At 37.1% G+C, this 22753-nt stretch overlaps 1 protein-coding gene across 2 annotated transcripts in view; it reads right to left on the bottom strand.

The window, feature by feature from the left end:
* Positions 1-1933: 1933 nt before the first annotated feature.
* The window catches only part of LOC138692843 (discoidin domain-containing receptor 2-like), a 1078796-nt gene continuing 1057976 nt past the window's right edge, over positions 1934-22753 (bottom strand). For both annotated transcript variants that reach the window (XM_069816116.1, XM_069816115.1), the window contains exons 15-18: positions 21810-22010; positions 14108-14200; positions 4894-5035; positions 1934-3302 (exon numbers count right to left, since the gene is read on the bottom strand). In XM_069816116.1, coding sequence (XP_069672217.1) covers positions 3000-3302; positions 4894-5035; positions 14108-14200; positions 21810-22010 — 739 coding nt within the window. In that variant the 3' untranslated portion in view covers positions 1934-2999. The remainder of the gene's footprint in view (positions 3303-4893; positions 5036-14107; positions 14201-21809; positions 22011-22753) is intronic.

The following is a 22753-nucleotide window of genomic DNA, read 5'->3' as shown; positions in this document are numbered from 1 at the left end:
AGGTAACTTGCCCCGACCGGGAATCGAACCCGGACCACCTGGTTTCGCGGCCAGACGCGCTAACCGTTACTCCACAGGTGTGGACGGACTGCTGTTGTGTAGGTTCAAAGTTGAAGTGTTAACTTGCGACTGAAGAATGAAAGCATTTTCTGTTATTTAGAGAAGTCCTACTTGTGCTCCCCATACTGTTCGGGCTAGCAATAGGTTAATGGATTTCTTTATTTCAGAGATAACACATTTCATTTGTAGTAGAGAGACTGATTTTTGGAAATATTTCCATCACATTAATTAGCATCCCGTTTTCACCTGTACCGAGGTTTCTTACAAGTAAATCAAAAACATAACATTGTTGTGGCCTTTTGAAAACCTGGTACACTTCTGAGCTCTTAGCATTGAGCGTATTCCGAATTCCACCGATGACGTCATTGATGCTCCACCGGTGTCGTACCGGTGCCATCAACTTGCAGAGGTGGTGGCAGTCTCCATCAGCCGCCATCAGTGAATCTGATTGGTTCTTGTATAGGGCGGGAATTAGCAGACGAATGACATCGTGCACTGTTGTGTCATGGCGGTGTGTTCTGCTGTATTGTTTGTAATGAGCACAACGTAAAAACAATATGTTAATGGCTTATGAGCGAACATGTCAACGGACCAGTTATTACTACCGGTTCAAGAAATAAGTTGTTTATGCTCTCTTTTCTTTGAACGAGGTGGCAGTACGGAAATTTCGCAAAATTTTGCTAGCGTAGTACAGATAACAACTTTTACAGTCGCCATGACAGCCATCGATCCTTCCAGCAGTTTTGTTCCTATTCCTCTGCAGCGTGACGTCATTGTTGTCCACCGGTCCGGTGAGATTCGGAATACGCTGATAGTTACAAAACTACGTCATAATTTTAATCAGGGTCCGGCAGTTGGTTGTGACGAAATTCAGCACGCTGTTCCAAAGTGACTATAAAGTTTAGAAATATCAAAATAACACGGGGTATGGTTTGAACAATGTAATTTATTGGTATGCCATTATTTTTAATGACACATTTCAAGTGACTCCCTGAGTATCTTAGGGTTTGTTGCAATCTCACCCGAAAATTGTTCATGACACGTTGGTTGACTAGTTTGGCAGAACTGAAAAGTGAAATGAGACCAGCAACAATTAAAGATTGCCTAGAGACTGCACGAACTACCAGGACAGTGACAATATGCGCTGCTTCTTCTAGAGCGTCACTGGCTCCTTCATTGTTCAAGATGAAAATCAGGGCGTTATTACAGTAAATGGTGAAAGGTATCGCCAAATATTATAGATATTATTCAGAGACGCACTAAACAGGGATGCCAATTGGTGTCAACAAGAAGGAGCTAGGGGCACATACTGCCAGAGACAAGCTGCGGGTGTTGAGAAATATTTTCCCTGGGCGCTTAATTTCTCGGTTTGGCGATATTAGCTGGTGGGCTCGATACCCGGACCTTACAGCTGCTGGCTTTTCTGTAGAGATACCTCGAAGAACAGGTATGTCAAACCAGACAATACTGAAATGTGTCATGTTCTAAAAATAATGACGTAGGTACCAATGAATCATCCTACTTAGGATATTTATAAACACACCCTTCAACGCCTACACATTAAGTGCAAAACGGCCTGCAGACAACTCGGCCTCACTTGAGCTACATGACGCGAGCCTTACGAAATCTTCAAACAAAACATTAATCCCTATTTAGTTATCAAACTGGCAAATACCCTTCAAACAGAATCACATTGCTGCTCCTTGTTTTCTCACCTGATTGCATATAGAGTAAGTGAATAGTAAATCTGTGAATGTTCACGTAAAAACTAACAACAAGTGGGGTAAGCCGACAACTAGCCCCAAAGGTTTACCACCGGAAATTAAAAGCAGAATTCATAGAGAATGCCTTTTCCTACGAAAGGAATATGCGCGTCTCTGTCTGTTTGTGCAACCGCGGCTGAGAAGAGAAGCTGTGAGTAGCCTCTCGTCCAACTACTGACATCGAATTCCCGTGCAGCACTCTTAAATAGCAACAGAAACTTCAACATCATTGTGACTGTCAGTCTTCCAAATGTTCAATCTATGCATTTTGTGATCCCTTTTTGTGAACTCAATTACAACAATTCTGTGACGTGTGCACAGTGGTAACCTAGCAACCTACTGCAGGCCAGGAGACCCTGCAGTCACACCTAACCTGCCGGCAGCAATACAGTTCTTGTGAAAAAACTTTAAGGCTTGCTCGACGCATTACAGAATCCAGCGTGTACATCACGACAAATTGTGCCTCAAAATCATTTTCTACTTCCTCTTTTCCATTACTTCACGCAATCATAAAAAGCGAATTAATCAAGGTTTTCTCAGTTCACAGTTGAATGTTCCATCCCTCCCAATTAACTTTTTTTTTGCACAATTTTTTTCAAATCTGTGTATCATTTTAAACAATAAATAAGCACTTTACACTTCTGTACAGCTATCTTCAAAGTATAAATAGCATCTTCCTAGCCTGTGAATTGCCACATTTTCAACTTTTCAAAATTTTACAGTTCTCGGTACATATCAATATTTTTGTTTCAAATATAAAAAACTTGTCTCGAACGACAATTTTCGCTGCTGTTAAAGGAATTTAAACACTCTACAATATGAAACAAAAAGTGGCTGTACACTCAGCATATATAAAATCTATGCACAATAGTATCGGTCATTAAGCTTTGCTAGTGGTTGCCACTCGGTTCAATTTACGTGACGTTCCTTTTCAAAGCCACATCGAATAATCCTTCGATCTCTCTCTGCAGTCCGAGGATCAACTCTCGTCGATAATTTGTCAATGATGAGAAGACTTGTTCGAATTTAACAGCGCGTATCACCCAGTCCGCAACCAACATTTCAGCCACTTGCCCCCACCTCTGGGTTTTCCTAGATTTCACCCTGAGCTTCCACAATGACGTCATCTGCAATGGCGTCAATTGCATCTTCAGGCCGCACTAGTGACGCAGAGCATCACGTGACCGGCGCGTAGCCCAGGTTCTTCCTCTGCAGGAAGAGGTGGATCTCGCGGAAGCTGGGCCGCTCGCTCTCGTGGCGGCGCCAGCACTCGCACATCAGGTCGTGGATGTCCTTGGTGCAGGGGGGCGCGGGCCGCGGCAGGTACGCGAACTGCCCGTCGTCGCGGTGCATGTGCGCCAGGTTCTCCACCACCTGCGGGTCCGTCAGCGCCTCGAAGGGGGGCCGGCGCCCCAGGTTCAGGATCTCCCACAGCGTCACCGCGAAGGCCCAAACGTCGCTCTTGGTGGTGTACTTGCCCTGCGAGTCAAACAGAGGTTACTACTGTATCAATTCAGAGAAGAGAAGGCCTGCTGACCTTAGGTCTGTCAGATTGAATGAATGAATGAATGAATAAATAAATAAATAAATAAAATAAATGAATGAATGAATAAATAAATAAACAAATAAATAAATGAATGAATAAATAAATAAATAAACAAATAAATGAATGAATGAATGAATAAATAAATAAATAAATAAATGAATGAATAAATACATAAATTAATGAATAAATAAATGAATGAATAAATAAATAAATAAATGAATGAATAAATAAATGAATCAATAAATAAATGAATAAATAAATAAATAAATCAATAAATAAATAAATGAATGAATGAATAAATAAATAAATAAACAAATAAATGAATGAATAAATAAATAAATGACTAAATAAATAAATGGATCAATAAATAAATGAATAAATAAATAAGTAAACAAATAAATAAATAAATCAATAAATCAATAAGTAAATGAATAAATAAATAAATAAATACAAAAATGAATAAATGAATGAATGAAAAAATAAATAAATCAATAAATAAATAAATAAATAAATAAATAAATAAATCAATAAATCAATCAATCAATCAATAAGTAAATGAATGAATAAATAAATACAAAAATGAATGAATAAATAAATAAATACAAAAATTAATGAATAAATAAATAAATCAATAAATAAATGAATAAATAAATAAATACAAAAAAGAATAAATGAATGAATGAATAAATAAATAAATAAACAAATCAATAAATAAATGAATGAATAAATAAATAAGTAAATAAATAAGTGAATGAATAAATAAATAAATGACTAAATAAATAAATAAATCAATAAATAAATGAATAAATAAATGAATGAATAAATGGATAAATAAATAAGTAAATAAATAAATGAATAAATATATATATATAAGTCAATAAATAAATGAATAAATGAATGAATAAATAAATAAATATATAAATAAATCAATAAATAAATGAATGAATAAATGGATAAATAAATAAGTAAATAAATAAATGAATGACTAAATATATATATATAAGTCAATAAATAAATGAATCAATAAATAAATGAATGAATAAATAAATAAGTAAATAAATAAATGAATCAATCAATAAATCAATAAATAAATACATTAATTAATTAATTAATTAATGAATAAAGGAATAAATAAATAAATGAATAAAAATAAATAAATGAATTAATGAATGAATGAATAAATAAATAAAGAAATAAATCAATATATAAATGAATGATGAATAAATATATAAATAAATAATTAGGCATAAGTAAATAAATTATTCTTCAGTATTACAAAGCACGGGATCTAAACAGCGCAGGCCGCAGGAATGTTTGTCCCTGAAATTAAATTTATTTACTGGAGTATACCGCACATACAAACAGGACTTGACTTGAACTATGCAACTACGAAAAGTTAGCTTCTATCAATACCTAATCAGTAACATCTTTCTATTCTGCGTCCTTCACAATAGGCACCGATCCTGGAATTCTTTGTCAAAAACGTCAGGCTCTACAACATACTCAGTTCGTTCTGCGTCTCACCTGGAATATCGACTCCCACGCCATCCAACGGATCGGTAGCGCCATTGTGCCGTCCACCTTGTAGTAGTCGCCAGCGTACAGCTCGTTGTCCGTGCCGAAGTCAGATATCTTGATCTGGTACGCCTTGCCCACCAAGCAGTTCCTGCACATACACCACACAGCTTCAGACACTACTAGAGTGACGCTCCGGGATTTGTTAGGACATTTATTATTGTTATTATTATTATTATTATTATTATTATTATTATTATTATTATTATTATTATTATTATTATTAAACATTACTGAGAGGGAGAGTGCAACATGAAGACATCAGTTTGAGAACATTGTCCAGATTGTGAGTTTTGTATTAGCAACGCTCCTTCAGAAAGGATGTTTTCGTTAATGAACTCTCTTTGGACTGATGTGAGAAATCAGAACTATAAAGGCAATATTGATTGTTAAATATCATTGCCTGGGTTGTTTAGTCAACTGGCGAAGACAGGTCTGATACCAACAAGCATCACTCATAAGGCGACTAGGCCAGGAGATAATGGGGTAGGGTGGCCCGTTCCTTTCCCCCTCTATTGCATACATCGCTGTTTACTTGCATATTACACTAATCTGACTTCAGATGCATACAACCAATTAAAATAACATTAAAGAAATTATTGCATGGAGTTCTACAGTTTTCTGAAGAAAAAACCACAACTTCTATACTTGTCTTTTTGAAAGATGGAACATGACAGTTAAACGGCCGAGCTTGGAACTACAGTGCTATGTTGCCAATATGACTACCACGCTGCCAGCTGATGGAAGTTAGCAATTGACGTTAAGATGGCTGACCTTAAAACATTCATTGACAATTGACGCGAAGGTAAGAAAACAATACAAAAATCGACAGAGAATCAAACACGAAACATACCAATGCTAACATTGTGTGCACAATATATGTCGCCAAGAGAGCTATTAAGCATCCGCCACGTGGGAACGATAAGTTTGGCAACTCAACCGTTGTTACCACAGCAACAGGCCTACCACGCTATGTGACATTCAGTTGTTTTTCCGATCGCAATGCTCCTGTCATGTTCCATCTTTCAAAAAAACAAGTGTAGAAGAAATTCAGTTGTCATAAAAGTATGGTGTCGTCCTGGTTGGCGAGTTGGTATAGCGCTGGCCTTCTATGCCCAAGGTTGCGGGTTCGATCCCGGGCCAGGTCAATGGCATTTAAGTGTGCTTAAATGCGACAGGCTCATGTCAGTAGATTTGCTGGCATGTAAAAGAACTCCTGCGGGACAAAATTCCGGCACATCCGGCGACGCTGATATAACCTCTGCAGTTGCGAGCGTCGTTAAATAAAAGAAAAATTAAAAAAAAAATACAAAAAAAAAACATAAAAGTATGACACTTGTATTGCAGCTAAATCATTGTCCTCAGCCCGGAATATGTTAAAATGTATTTAAAGCTGACTGATAATTAGGCTACTATAATAAATTGCTGGCATAAAAAGGCCGTGTAGTGATCACACGTTAGATAAAATGTCTAATCTTCCAGCACTAGTGCCAGTATTGCTTAAAGGTCATCAAAACAAAATGTTGATGTTTATAAGTTATCTGTCGGTACATTAACTTAATTTGCTGTTTAGTATTGTGGAAATTAATAAGTGACTAAATTTGTTTGACTGACAATTTTAAATGTAAATCAAACTTTCAAGTATAACTCCCTGTAAAGTTGATTTCAATAATTTCGAAGGAAAAATTGTTCAAATCAACTTTACAGGGAGTTATACTTGAAAGCTTGATTTGCATAATACACGTCACTGTTCGTTAACAGAAAACCACAATTTAAGTCACACAGAGTTAGTGTGTACTCAATGTTGCTTTCTTGACGGTTTTCAGCCCACTTTGAGTTCTGTGGATATAGAGGGAAAAATTGGATCGGTGTCGAGTAGAGTTCCCGGGTAGCTCAGTTGGTAGAGCGTTGGTACGTTTAACCAAAGGTCCCGGGTTCGATACCCAGCCCCGGAACAATTTTTCCTTCGAAATTATTCAAATCGACTTTACAGGGAGTTATACTTGAAAGCTTGAGTTGCATAATACACGTCACTGTTCGTTAACAGAAAACCACAATTTAAGTCACACAGAGTTAGTGTGCACTCAATGTTGGTTGCTTGACGGTTGTCAGCCCACTTTGAAGTCTGTGGATATAGAGGGAAAAATTGGATCGGTGTCGGGTAGTTCCCGGATAGCTTAGTTGGTAGAGCGTTGGTACGTTTAACCAAAGATCCCGGCTTCGATACCCAGCCCCGGAACAATTTTTCCTTCGAAATTATTCAAATCGACTTTACAGGGAGTTATACTTGAAAGCTTGATTTGCATAATACACGTCACTGTTCGTTAACAGAAAACCACAATTTAAGTCACACAGAGTTAGTGTGTACTCAATGTTGGTTGCCTGACGGTTTTCAGCCCACTTTGAGGTCTGTGGATATAGAGGGAAAAATTGGATCGGTGTCGAGTAGAGTTCCCGGATAGCTCAGTTGGTAGAGCGTTGGTACGTTTAACCAAACGTCCCGGGTTCGATACCCGGCCCCGGAACAATTTTTCCTTCGAAATTATTCAAATCAACTTTACAGGGAGTTATACCTGAAAGCTTGATTTGCATAATACACGTCACTGTTCGTTAACAGAAAACCACAATTTAAGTCACACAGAGTTAGTGTGTACTCAATGTTGGTTGCTTGACGGTTTTCAGCCCACTTTGAGGTCTGTGGATATAGAGGGAAAAATTGGATCGGTGTCGAGTAGAGTTCCCGGATAGCTCAGTTGGTAGAGCGTTGGTACGTTTAACCAAACGTCCCGGGTTCGATACCCGGCCCCGGAACAATTTTTCCTTCGAAATTATTCAATTTTAAATGTGATTAGAATGTAGGCTAATACTATTAAAATGGACATACCAAGTAATTTTATGATGGACAGTACTCTGTTCAAACAAATTAATCATTTCCCCAGAAACATGGTGCAAATTGTTCTTAAATTGCTGGTTTTAGTCCAAGAACTTGTTTTCATCGACCCAGAATTGGGAACCCTCATCGGAACCTGTCGCACTAGCTGGTCTGGAGTCAGGCTGAGCGTGATGGCGCTACAGACAGGCAGTAGCCGGTATATCAAGTTGTAGACTATCGATCAGTTTGCTCTCGTGTACGTCTGTCCATATAACTGCAGCAGCAGCTAATGAGCGCGGCTAGCTGCGGATATAATCGTCGTCGCCGCCGACAAGAGAGCGAGTGAGCGAGCGAGTTAAGCTAAATATTTGATCGGCCGGACGGCCGCCATGTCAGGATCATCCAGCCCACGTTTCTATTTTTTACGTGTAAGCCCCATGTCGAATTTCCCAATGGCAGTTTTCAGACACGATTTTCTCTCGGCAGTGTATAGAGAAGGCCAGTTCTTGTCCAATGTACAGTCGCAGAAAGGATACTGTAGGGCTAACGCCGCGTGGAGGTCATGTCTTGGGTTCGATACGCGCCGTAATGGACGCACGTCACATAAACGGAAAAGTGATGGAAACTTAAAAGTACCAAACCCACATATAGTCAGGGTTAGTGTCCTGCAATACTTGAACATGAGAGAGGTAACCCATGTATTGTGTATATAATTGTATTGTGTATTGTATAATTGTATTGTGTATTGAATAATTTCAAGGAAAAATTGTTCAGGAGCCGTGTATCGATCCCAGGATCCTTCGCTTAGCGCGCGAACGCTCTACCGACTGAGCTACCCCAGGAACTATACACGACACCGTCATAATTCTTTATTTTTTATCCACACAACTCAAATGAGCTGACAAGACGCCAGAACTCAACTATGAGTGCACACAATACTGTGTGGCTTAAATTGTGGCTTTCTGTTAACGTACCTCCAGGAACGAATGTATTATACAAATCTGGCTTTCGTTACTGGAGGTACGTTAACAGAAAGCCACAATTTAAATCACACAGTATTGTGTGCACTCACAGTTGAGTTCTGGCGTCTTGTCAGCTGATTTGAGTCGTGTGGATACAAAAGGAAAAATTGTGACTGTGTCGTGTATAGTTCCTGGGGTAGCTCAGTCGGTAGAGCGTTCGCGCGAAGCGAAGGTCCCGGGATCGATACCCGGCCCCGGAACAATTTTTCCTTGAAATTATTCAAACCTGCTTTACAGGGAGCTACTACCTGAAAGCCAGATTTGTATAATTTATTGTGTATTGTTTATATTGTGTATACCACTGCCACCGGGTGATTGCCCACTTGCAATGTAAATACATACATACATACATACATACATACATACATACATACATACATACATACATACATACATACATACATACATACATACAGGACATTACGGACTTCATCTTATTTCATATGAAATATTAATCACAAGATCTGTGCTAAAATCCTAAAGCGGTTAAAACATGAAGAGATGGGAGTGGAGGACTGCGAATATTTTCATAATAAAGTAGAACAAACACGACAGCCCTCCTTCTGCAGAGCGAACATCGGCGAATACCGAACTTCACCACACTCGACGAACTTAGCAGAGCATAGCGCCTGCAATGCACGACACTAGTCAGGGTTGCCAGATGTCCTGAATTTCCGAGGATTGTTCTGGATTTAATTGTGTGTCCTGTGTCCTAGATTGAGTTGTAGTTGTCCTAGAATGTCGAAAAGATCAGGAAAAATATAATTATTCGTACAGCAGGACCCCGATTATCCGTCACCCTATTAACCGATTGGTGGATTATCCGACTGTCTTTCTCTTTCTTTTCTTTTTTTTCTTTCTTTTTTTTTTTTTTTGCGAAAAAATATATTATACTGTACATTATATTAGTATGAATTTTTTCTTACAAACTTTTATTCCTACACTTTATGGTCTACTCTTTGAGTGGCCGTAGGTCCTACTGTCACATCGAATACATATGCACAAAGCTATCAAGAGTTTTATATTTGCTAAAGAAATTAACGACTTGCGTTTCTCAAAATTATTTAAGATGTGCCTACTTTTCTTTCTTTCAGTCGATAATTCGATATGCCCTAATTTTCTGGGGAAATGGAACCAAAATTGGAAGCGTCTTGATTTTTCAAAAGAAGGCCATTAGAATTCTATGTAAATCAAACTATCTGGAACATTGTCGGCCACTTTTCGGACAATCACGGATTTTAACAATCATAAATTTGTATATATATATATATATATATATATATATATATATATATGATCTAGTACTTTACACTCGACAAAATATCGACAATTACTCATTAGTGGCCAATATACATGATCTTGAAATTAGAAATAGTGAACAAATTAATATTCCATATTGTAGATTACACAGGAGCAACACAAACGTTTTAATTATAGGGATTAAATTATATAATAAGCTCCCAAGTCAATATTATAAATTACCAATCAATAGCTTCAAAACTAGATTTTACAATTGGTTATTAAATAATACTTTTTATTCTGTTGCTGAGTTTTTCAACACAAATTTGTATGAAATTGTATTTTAATAAATAAGTTTAATTGCAATTTAGTTAGTTTTCTTCAATTTAAAAGTTTCAGATTATTTCATGTTTTCATTGTATTATTTAAATTTTACTGTTTCTGTTATTAGTGTTTTTTAAAATGTATTTATATGTTTTTTTCAATGTATTCTGACGAAGCCTAAAACTGTATGTCTAATGGCCAAATGAATTGAATTGACTTCTATGCAAAATGTTTTCCACAGGTCTCAAAAAAAAATGTTATACTACGGAAAAAAGTGGAAGTAATTGAGTAGTTTGGGAAAAGAGAAACTGTGGTTCGTACCACAATACGAGATTGGAATAAAAAAAACACATATAAAATGTATTTAAGTAGGTATGTAAATCTACAACATAAGACTTCTGCTATTCCTGTCTTTCCAGAGACAACTGTTGTAAGGAGTTTCCTTGGCTATTAAAAAACCCGTAGTTGAAAACGAGACTTAAATGAGTGAACTTGTGGTGCACTACCTAGGGCGTTAAAACGAAAGACCATGGACAAATTATGAAACTATATTATGCACTTCATTTATGAAAACTTTTTAAGGTACGGAAAAACCGATTTTTTCGATTATCCGTTCAATCCACCACCTTTATTATCGCGGATAATAGAGGTTCTACTGTATATTTCTGTAAAATTAATTAAAAAATTTCTTATCCATTTGTCAAGACGTTGTCTAACTTATGCTCAACGTCGTCGTCAACGCTGCCTGGCGCTTTCTATCGGGTTGTATTGAAATAAAAACGATAATACTGTAGTATGTATCAGGCATTACACAGCATCTTTATTCCTTACTCGGTTTCGAAGTTGGCTTACTATTGATTTAAACACTATATCGTGCATTTTTTTCCTGTATATACATCAGACTATAATATGACATTATTTTTCCAGACTTTATCAATAATTTAAAGGAAATTTCATAACCTAGAAAAAGTGTAACAAAATTTAAAGTTTAGACCCTATAGTTACTTATGATTTAATATGGTGTTGAATAATTTCAAGAGAAAAATTGTTCAGGGGCCGAGTATCGATCCCGGTACTTTGGCTGAACGCACCAACGCTCTAAGCGACTGAGCTACCCAGGAACTTCACCCGACGCCGTCTCAATTTTCGGGTGAAGTTCCTGAGTAGCTCAGTCGCTTAGAGCGTTGGTGCGTTCAGCCAAAGGTCCTGGGATCGATATCCGGTCCAGGAACTTTTTTTCCATTGAAATTATTCAAGTCTGCTTCACAAGGAGCTCTACCTGAAAGTTAGATTTGCATAATATGTTGTTTCCGTCATTAAACTTATCACATGTAATAAAGGTTAACAGCCCAAGAATTTATTATTTAGAAGGTAATTTAATTCACTAACGCTTTCGACCAAATGTTGGTCATCTTCAGGTTGATATATGTATAAATATTTTGAACACAAAAATCGTAAGAATATGGCGTATCATAATGAAAGATATGGAATCATCTGTTTAAACAAATTTAAAATCTACAAAACATATTTAATAGAAGAATATATATTCAAATGGATAAGTAAATGTCAATAAATAACTGAATGAATGAACGAATGAATAAATGAATAAATAAATAAATAAATAAATATATATATATATATATATATATATATCATATAGCGTATGGAACACTGATCACACTGTTCTCATGTTTTTACAAAGTCACATAATTAAAACCTATTTGAAAAAAGGAATCACATTAAAATGAGTGTTACGTGAGCAGACAGCAATGCATGACAAATTACTACGTCAAGACACTTAAAAGCTGTTAATTAAGACGTACAGTATGTTGTATTATGAACTTTCATGATGTACGATGAGGTCTAGTGAGAGACAAAGAGTCAGCAGACATCAACTCTTCCGTGAACATCATCTTATTATTATATTTGATAAGTTTAATGAAGGAAACAACATTAAATAAAATGACTTCCAAATTCCTATACAGTTAATTGACATACATGAACTGAATAAAATCAGTTGTACTACAAATTGAATTAATTCAAATGTGTAGCCATGTTAAGGTACGCTATATCATCATCTGTCCTGGATTCCTGACGAAAGAATCTGGCAACCCTGAATGCAGTAGAAAGACACAAACTGATGAACATGATGTATGCAAACATGTTTAAGTCACATTCGGTAAATATATATTTTTTTTTATTTATACTGGCGAAATTAAGACCATAGGGCTTTCTCTTACACTCCACATGCAGTATGTCAAAATGCACACCTCCTTCTGCAATTTTATTACTATAATCATGGTCGTGGTCAAATTTTGGCTGGAGGCAAACTGTGCACCCCACTCTGAGTTGCGCTAAGTATCTAGCTAAGACGTACACGTGGGGAATTGGTACACGGGCCTCTTGCGAAAGAGAAACACAAAACGAAAAAAGAAATCGATGAAACGGAAGAACAACCATGTTAGGTTGAAAGTGACAAGAATAAGAAAAGAAAGAACACGAGAACAATAAACACGGACGAAAGAAGAAGCAACAAATGAGGAACTGAATGATTGGAGGATAATAAAAAGACTGGAAGAAAGTGATAGGCCTATTATAAATTAATTAATTAATAAACGAAGAGAAACGACCAGAATAGTACATTATGCAACGAGCCTATAATGGTAGTAATTAAGACGCGAGTATGTTTATGAAACGAGCGCAAGTATTCATGTTATTCTTATCTGACTGGGGAGCGGAAGTGACCTTGTGCAATATCTCGTAAATTGTGAGATGTGCGCAGACGCGAAAGTATTGATTTTTTCCGAGAAACCAATGTCATTGACTTTGATATAATCTAGAGAGTAAAATAAATATTAATCTTGATATAACCTTGAAATTGATTTAGACATTGAAAAACGAGATGACAAACTGAATTTATTTCAATATTATTTACAATTAACGCTAATTATTATAGTAACAGAACATAACCTTCTGCGACAGTATTGGATTTCCAGCCTCCGTGACGTTTCGCTAGTTGTCTTTCGATTGCATATCCGAGAATAATCGATACTTGCGCTTTCATATTGCTACAATGGTGTTTTCTGATTGGTGGAACACCTGAACTTTAATGAATAGATGTACATTAAAGGGCTGCTACGAGGTGTATAATTACTACATTTCGGCATGGTCGAGCATAAAATAAAATTAAAGAATTGTAAAAGATATAAAACTAATTGAGGAATTAAATGGTTAATTAATCAGCGATTTATTCTGCCACTGTTGCGAATTTGAACAGCTGAGAACCTGCACCACAAACAACGGACCACTGCTGTTGTTGGCTGTGGCCCATTTAAATGGATCTTGAGAACTCGACGAATTAATTAACTACATTTCCATCAGATCCAAATCCGAGTCGTGGAACTGGTTTCGAATCGCAGATGATGAATCATATGGCTCAGTCAAATGAATTGATTCATCTGCAATTCACACCGAGCGCCGTACATCTGTCGAGGAGGCCTTCCTCCAGTAATCGGAAATTAATATAACGTTGGAATGCATCGTATGGTAATAAATAACTCTTAACTAGGTAGGAGCATTTCTACTATTGCCGTCCTCGCGTGCTGCGGGAGACAACGCCCCAGTGATGTTACACTCATGCATTATTGATTAGCCTTTCTTCATCTTTCAATTATTTCTACTCGCGAAGAGCGAGGGGCGCTCTTACCTGGTGGCGAGGTCCCGGTGCACGAAGTTGAGTGTCTCCAGGTACCGCATGCCGGAGGCGATCTGCGCGGCCATGTACAGCAGGCAGTTGAAGCTGCAACAAACAATGTGCTGCTCATCCCACGTGATGTTCATTTTACTAACACTTTATATTAATAAAACCCCAAGACTAATACGAACTAAAAAAGTATACGCATTTGAATAATTTAACATGAAAGTCCCAGAGACAGTGGTCAATAAAAACAGAGCGTCATGGAAACAAGATAAATACGAATTGGAAAAGCTGCAACTTTTTGTAACCCTAACGCAGTGGTTAACACGGGAATTTTACTGGAAGCAAGTAAAGAGATAGCTTTGGAAGTAAATCCCGAAAACACAAAGTATATGATTATGTCTCGTGACGAGAATATTGTACGAAATGGAAATATAAAAATTGGAAATTTATCTTTTGAAGAGGTGGAGAAGTTCAAATATCTGGGAGCAACAGTAACAAATATAAATGATACTCGGGAGGAAATTAAACACAGAATAAATATGGGAAATGCCTGTTATTATTCGGTCGAGAAGCTTTTATCATCCAGTCTGCTGTCGAAAAATCTGAAAGTTAGAATTTATAAAACAGTTACATTACCGGTTGTTTTTTATGGTTGTGAAACTTGGACTCTCACTTTGAGAGAGGAACAGAGATTAAGGGTGTTCGACAATAGGCCTAAAACTACAAACGTTCTACTTGCCAAGTTGCTACAAGTTAGCATTCACACGCGGGAAGTGGTGGAGTCAAGTTGGTCACGTGACGGGAAAGTGGACACAAAAGTTGACGGGTCGTCAACTCAAATTCTGCTTGACTGCCAAGTCACAACTTGACTGTCTCGACCATATCACACAGGGAAAGTTGAAGGAAAGTCTACTTGCTCCAAGCACTTGACTCCTGTAAACTATCCTCGTGTGAATTAGCCTTTACGTACAAATGACGTCATTGCCGCCCTCACATAAGCCCGCCATCGGTCCCTATCCTGAGCAAGATTAATCCAGTCTCTACCATCATATCCCATCTTCCTCAAATCCATTTTAATATTATCCTCCCATCCACGTCTCGGCCTCCCCTCACGTCTTCCAACGAACACTCTATATGCATTTCTGGATTTATCCATACATGTTACATTCCCACGTCTGGATTTAAACGTTCCTAATAATTGCGTTAGGTGAAGAATACAATAAATAACTATTATACTGTAGTGTTGTTTCTTTCACATTGCTCTTGTCGATGAGTATAGATATTCAGGATGACGAAAACTTCCTCTAATCAGAGTGTAACCTAACCCGACACAATTTTGAAAATACATCCAATCAACTCGCTCCACAAATACAAATCGGTTAGGAGCCTCGCCGACTGAAAGAATAAAACCCGATACACTGGAAGGCAATAAAGCCGCAATAGACACAAACGCTCACATCACTTGCAGCTATAAAATGAATGTTTATGTTCGATGTTAATGGCACGTGTTGACGCTTCCACGTCGTCGATAGTGAAGTGATCAGACGGAAGCGATTTAATTTACAACACAAACTGATGCAGCCACTCTTTCCATTCAGATATTTCTTGTTTTACATTACCTTAAAATATCCAATTTTTATCTCGCTTTGCAGGTAATTAATACCGCACAATACCTTACAACGAATGGTTCAACAGCAGGAGTAGCAGCAGCAGTAGTAGTATTTTATATAGGCCTAACACTTTTAACTGGAGTGATTATTTACCGTCGAAATTATATGAACGAGAAATTGCCGATAAAATTTGTCTGGAGCGCTCTTTAAGAATGGAATTCTTTTACATATCGGCATTCACAGAGAAGCTCTGCTGAGGATTTTGTGCCCTTTAAAACCCGTCGTCTTAGTCAGGTCCGAGCTCGCGAATTCTTGTCGAAAATGAACCAAGACTGTCAATGCATAGCTTAAGACATATGAATGGGTTATTTATGAAAGGGCCTAAGTCATTATTTTTTGAAAATGAGTTTGTAATGTAATAACTGCTCTTTGGGTGTAGATACATCGATTTAGATATGAAGAGGACTAAGTTTCACACACTAATGCTTTGTAGAATTTATGATACAATTTTTATTTCAGCCCTAATTTCAAAATTTCGGCCTGTAAGCAGTTTTTCTTAAGTTACTAACAAATTAGTATTCAAGACTTAGGCCCTTTCATAAATAACCCATTCATATAGAATGTACATAGAGTGTTATATGGCATTAACACTGATAGTCATTGTCCAGTAACGATAGGAAAATCACAGTTAAGCTTTGAGCACTAAGCATTTCAAACTTTCAATTGCTTCTCCTGAAAAATGTATTCCAAATGACATCCATCATTCTTGCAGTGGACTCTTCAATTGTATTTGGGAGTTTATGACTGTTTTCATTTGAAACCCGACGGAAAGAACAAGAACATCATCACCACCCTCTTTTTATTTAAATAACTGGGCTGTTTCATTCGTTCTGTCATTCATATGAAATTCATCGTCAGGAATCCTAAACGAGTCTCCCGACAAGTAGCTAAAGGTTCCGGTTACGTGTCCTCTAGATCTGTACTACGTGCAGCACAGCGCAAAGAAAGCTGACTCCACAAGCTAATTTAAATATTATAATTATATAATGTATTACGAAGCGATACAGACAGTTTCAAGATTCTGAGAGCCACTTCAGGGCCTTGATCCGCAATCTGAGATGTTAGAAAAGAATTCTTATAAAATTATTACCGGAAACCGCTTTGATTTCAAGTCGGTTGGTTTTGTAATTACGTTTGTCTTGTAGGAAGTGCTGATATGAACTCCTTACACCACAGCACAGATTCCGGAACGCTTCATCACAGATCTCACCAGTTAAAGACAATTCCATTCGTTGGCTACACTGTCCAACATTTTCAATTATGTCCAGAAACACTAGCCCTCCGAGTAAAATTGAGGAAGGCGCATATTCGACAGTGTACGCCAGTATTCCATTTATTTTATCACAAACATTTATACAAACTTAACTCAAATGAAGCGCATACACAACATTTAAGAATTAAAAGTGGTAGACCCGCTTCATTCAGAAAATGTTCTTTTAAACAATTGTACCATTTACTATGAGATAGACAGACAGACAGACAGACAGACAGACAGACAGACAGACAGACAGACAGACAGACAGACAGACAGACAGACAGACAGACAGATAGATAGATAGATAGATAGATAGATAGATAGATAGATAGATAGATAGATAGATAGATAGATAGATAGATAGATAGATAGATAGATAGATAGATAGATAGATAGATAGATAGATAGATAGATAGATAGATAGATTCAGATATGTACTTAATCAGGCTTCAAAAGCCCCAAGATCCCTATCTCAAAATGCTCCCTATTTACTGTATAATTTTTGCACTATTTTACTGCATCACCCTGTATAGCGCCATATTATCTTCTCATAATCTAATCTGTACTTCGAAATGGACATTAAAAATTTGGAATATAGCCTATGTCTTTGATGTAGCGCTATTGATCGCATGGAAATGAAACTCTGTCCGCCATTTAATCGTACAGTTTAATTAAGCATTCGGTAATAAGATCGCATCCCTCATCTTTATGAGCGAAACGGCTGAACGAACTCAATAAATACAGTAATTCTAAAAAAAAAAAAAATGTGTAGCCTCTACGCATGACAGAAATGAAAGTTCTTAAACTGTAAACGTGTACTACTTATAGTTCATAAATGTTAGTGCAATTACAGACGACAAATTAGGGTTAAATTTAACACATTTATACTTTATACAGCCTTCAAGTTTTGCAAATGAAACAAGTGGTTTATGAGAGCTAAATTGCTTTTGAAATATTTGGTGACGATTTTTATTTTATTTGAAGTCTTTGAGTGGTGAACCACGATTTAATAAATATCTGATACCAGACATCAGGCATTGCACTCCATCGTTCGTTGATTGTTGGTAACAAATTACAAAATATAACAAACCTATTAATCTGTAAAGGCATATTTTGTGAATGATGATGTAAACCTGCTTCAGGAACGAAGATATTTTAGCACTGAAATATTTCTTCCATATTTTCACATTTTGCTCAAATAAATTTCATATTTCGACAAAATTTTCTTCATGTTGTGCTTTTCTAGTAATTACGTTATGATTTCTCGTTCATAATTTGAAATGAACTGTCCATAATGTTTAACGCAGAAACATGTAACCTGGCGAGACCTGATCTACATTATCTGACGGACTTACCGACTCCACTTAGTGGTAACTCGATCGACCCTCATGTGCTACTTTAGACCTGTAATATATTACATGCAGCGAAAAGGAATTGAATTGCAGTATTATACGAATGGTGATGTACGAAATTAGTCTGTATTTTATTCGGAATGTACCTCGGAGCCGCTGTAACGAAATATCTGCGACCTTGTTGTAATTCCATTGACACTTCAATTACTGAGCAATTCGAGCGCGCGGCACGCATTCATTGCTAGTCCGCCTCTCTCAGGCGGCTCGGTTTCGCTAATCCACGCTAATAGCTGATGAGGGCACTGCATCTCAAGAGTGCGGTACAGTCGGCCACGGCGCAACTGGAACCTTCAAAACTGCATGTCACCTCGCTCGGCTGGTAGTCTGTCCGCGGACATATTCCACAGTCCCGGTGGTTATGTGGGAAAACATCATTATTTTTTTTTAAATTATATTTTTGACTTCGTCTTACTTTTCGTGTAATGGACTCTTCCAATAACAATGCCGGGGTATTAACCGCTAGATAGCTCCGTAGGTGCAGTCTTGAGATGTCACACTACAAAGTATAGAAGGGAACCTAGTACATTAATTCACAGAAGTAATAGATCAGGCATGTCAAGTGATGCCCACAGGAGCAAGCGCGCGCTTTAGAGCCCAGGAGAGCCTGAGCGCTTTACAGCGGAAAGGAAAGAGACAGACGAAAGAAGTGGTATATGCCGCTTGGTCGAGCTATATACAGGGATGGCCAGCACTGATTCAATAGATAAAGGGAAGAGAACTTATTAAAACTGTATCCATGTTAATTTTTAGATTTGCCTGAGAAGTATAAGTGCATTATAAGAATGTAAGTTTTAATTTTAATGCTCATTTTTCACAAGTTTGATTTTTTTATTCAAAAGAAATATTTTCTCAACTTTTCGTATAGAAAAGTGAAATTTTCAGGTATAGGCCTATTTATATAGTAGCCTTACAGAATGTTTTCGTAAATCTAATATACCGTATATACGTATTACTGAAGATGATGTATTGAAAATTTTGAACATATTCGCATGGAAATTGTTTGTAAGGAAATGAATTAACAAAATAACTACTGTTATATCATAAGCAAAAGATATGTGCCCACGTGTTGTAAAAATGTCAGCTCTATAGCTTCAGCAGATTTCGAGAAAATAATTTAATATTCTGATGATAGGAAGTTGTTCACCAATATCACCTTAAAAGCATAATGCGATAAGAGTTTTGTTATGTAATATTAGTTACACTTAAAACAGATGCAGTACCTAGGTAACTTTGCTTTGTACTGTGATATTGTTTTGATTAGTTTATTGATTACTTTTGTAAGGCTAAAGATACCATCAATATCAATTCCAACTTATCATGTCATACTCAATCTCTTTCTTTGGAATATCACTTTCTTTATGAATGATGTGTTTCATCCACTTAATACAGTACAATATTACACTACTATGGAATTTAAGTGAATGTTCCTTCTTAACTCTCTATTATGTTATTAAGATTTAAAACACAAGTGCAATAATAAGAAATCAGTTTTAGTACTTTTGTTTTACAGACAATATAGATAATATTAAACACAAAGAATCCATATAAAAATAACGACATAAAATTTCACGTTGCGTTTGAAGTTTGTGCACCACTGTTTTCTTAATCCAACAGGTTGCTTATTCATATACACAACCCTTCCTCTTTCCATACTTAGCGCTTGCTGCCCGCGCACGACGTCAAGGTCAGAAAAATGCGCTTGCTTTGACGTCACCGTAATAGATGAAATCAATGTGAACAAGTTTTGTCAAATAAGTTTTTTGATATGTCCAGTAGTTTTGAGGATACAAAATGTAGTGTAGGTCCTAAACATTAACATAAATATTAATTTAATGGAAATGTAAGTGTTGCAACTCTGCAGAGAGTAGTCGTGCTCCTTAAGGTCGCTGCTCGGTGGTGAATGTAACTCCACTTCGCAAGACTTGTGAGAGGAGAATGTAAACAAAAACGTCTCATCAGATACGTTTCGATCAAATTACTGTACATACGTAACACTTAACATTACTGTAAACTTAATGCTAAATAAGTTTCATGCTAATAAATTTAAAAATAAAGACGTTATAGCGTAACCAAACAATTCGCGTAATTAATTCATTGAATACTCTATGTTTTCATCTATAGTCCCGTCGCTCTAATTTCCGGCAGCCAATCACGATGCAGGTCGGCTTCATTTAAACGTGTGCGTCTTGTGATTCGCTGATGAAGATGTTATGCGTTTCCTAAGGCTGGATAAATACTTAATATAATCGCCCGCCATTTTGGCTCTTTCGTTGGCGTTCGCAGAAAGTACACGAAGACGTTATTTGCCGCTCAATTATTTGCTGAATTACAGTGCGTTTGATTTATTATCATAGGAGCTACGACATGATAATGTTTAACGGCGTGGCAAATAGATTCCTCGTATGGTAGCTCGGCAACGAAAGAACAAAAATGGCGAACGATACTACCTACCTAGACTTTATAGAGCCTTCACTTCCTAAGACGTAAGCAAAGAGGAGGAGTCACGCCGGAAATAACAGCGTCACGACTATAATAAGTAATTTCATCGAAACGTATCTGTTGTGATTCTTTGCTTACATCCTCCTCTCGCAAGTCTTGCGAACCATAGTCATTTCCACTGATGGGCAATCATCTCATGCAGCATAAATCTGTTTAAATGGAAATAATGGATTCAACACCATGTCTGCTATTGCCAGTGTCTTGCTTGTTGAAGACTGTACGTCACTGCTCGAAAATCTGTGTGCGAAAAAATTGACTTCATTCGAGTATGCTGAACTTACAACTTGTGATGTGGAACAAACCTATTTTCGGGCTATAAGGGTACTATTCATAGACATTTCGCAGCCCGCGCTACGAGCGTACTAAGCTAGCCCCGGCTATCCCACTGGTTACTAGTACAGAATTCAAATCATGTCCTATCGCTAACACTGGTTTATGAATACGAAAAACGCTGATCTTCCACCGGAAGCCCGCGCTAAAAATGTCTATGAATACAGCCCTGAGGCTTTATTTCGTGAGAATTGTTAGTCACTCACTAACGAAAATTTGAGAATGATCTTAGTAATGTAACAACCAGATATAAAGATGTTATATGAAAATTATTCAGATTATTATATTATTTCCGCCAAAATCATTAAAACTTTCCGGTACTTCACTATAAATAAAACGGACACGGCTGTGGATTTTATGTGATTACGTCTGTCTTAAATCGACAGATCTAGGCGAGATCTTTCGTTTGGCACCAAAATCAGCGTGCTATCACATCGGAGTCTCGAGATATATTGCCCGGAAATTTTCGCCCACGCTCAAAAAGGCCACCAGTCGACAATACCAGACATGTTGGAAGAAGGTAGGGCGGGCGTGATGCTGACCTCAGAGTCTTGACGCCGACGGGCAGCGTGCGAGCGCCTTCGGCAGGCACGTGGGTCTTGAGGAACTGGTTGAGGTCGCCGTGGTCCAGGTACTCCATGACGACGCACAGCGGCTCCTCGTGGCTGCACATGCCCAGCACCCGCGCGATGTTCACGTCCTCCAGCGCCGCCAGGATCCGCACGTCGCGGTGGAAGTCCAGCCTGCACAGACAAGTGACGAGCTGTAATGGTGGGCCAAAGCGAGCCGAGCAGAAGGAACTGCATTGTGTGTTGTAGATTTACAATTCCTTTTATCAAATGAGCACAGTAAAAGTAGCATAATAGGCTAACACAAATAATATATTAGGAATATTTATTTTTCAGTCACTGACTTTACTGCAATATAATGATACAAAACCTTTATATTACATGTTTTAAAAATCGTATGAACGTTTTCGTTGGATTATGCCAACATCATCAGATACGACCTTCATTCTAGCAATATCATTAGTCTCTACAATTACAATACATACTAAATAACATACAGATTAATAAAATCATACTAAAAACCAACATAATTAAAATACAAAATGTCATTCTTGTGTGACTGTCTTTATTGTCAATAGTTAAAAGTACACGTGTGAATTACAATATATATATATATATATATATATATATATATATATATATATATATATATATATATATATATATCTGTGTGTGTGTGTTTGCAAGTCTTCACAAGTAAAAAAAAAAATAAAAATAGAATAAAGTGCATAATATAAAATGTGAAGAGATGCAATTACAGTATTTGAACTATATTAATGAATTTTTTTATGTTCGTGTTTTTATTTCTTATTGATTTCCCACTGTCTGGATGTGTACATCAAGGTGTGTGAGCTCTGGGGGGGGGGGGGGTTGACCACATCGACCACACTATGTGACATTTTTATTTTGAACTTACA

The sequence above is a fragment of the Periplaneta americana genome, chromosome 17, assembly GCF_040183065.1.
Source record: "Periplaneta americana isolate PAMFEO1 chromosome 17, P.americana_PAMFEO1_priV1, whole genome shotgun sequence".
NCBI classification, from domain to species: domain Eukaryota; kingdom Metazoa; phylum Arthropoda; class Insecta; order Blattodea; family Blattidae; genus Periplaneta; species Periplaneta americana.
The sequence above is the reverse complement of the archived record's forward strand: the minus strand, read 5'-3'. Positions and strand labels throughout refer to the sequence as shown.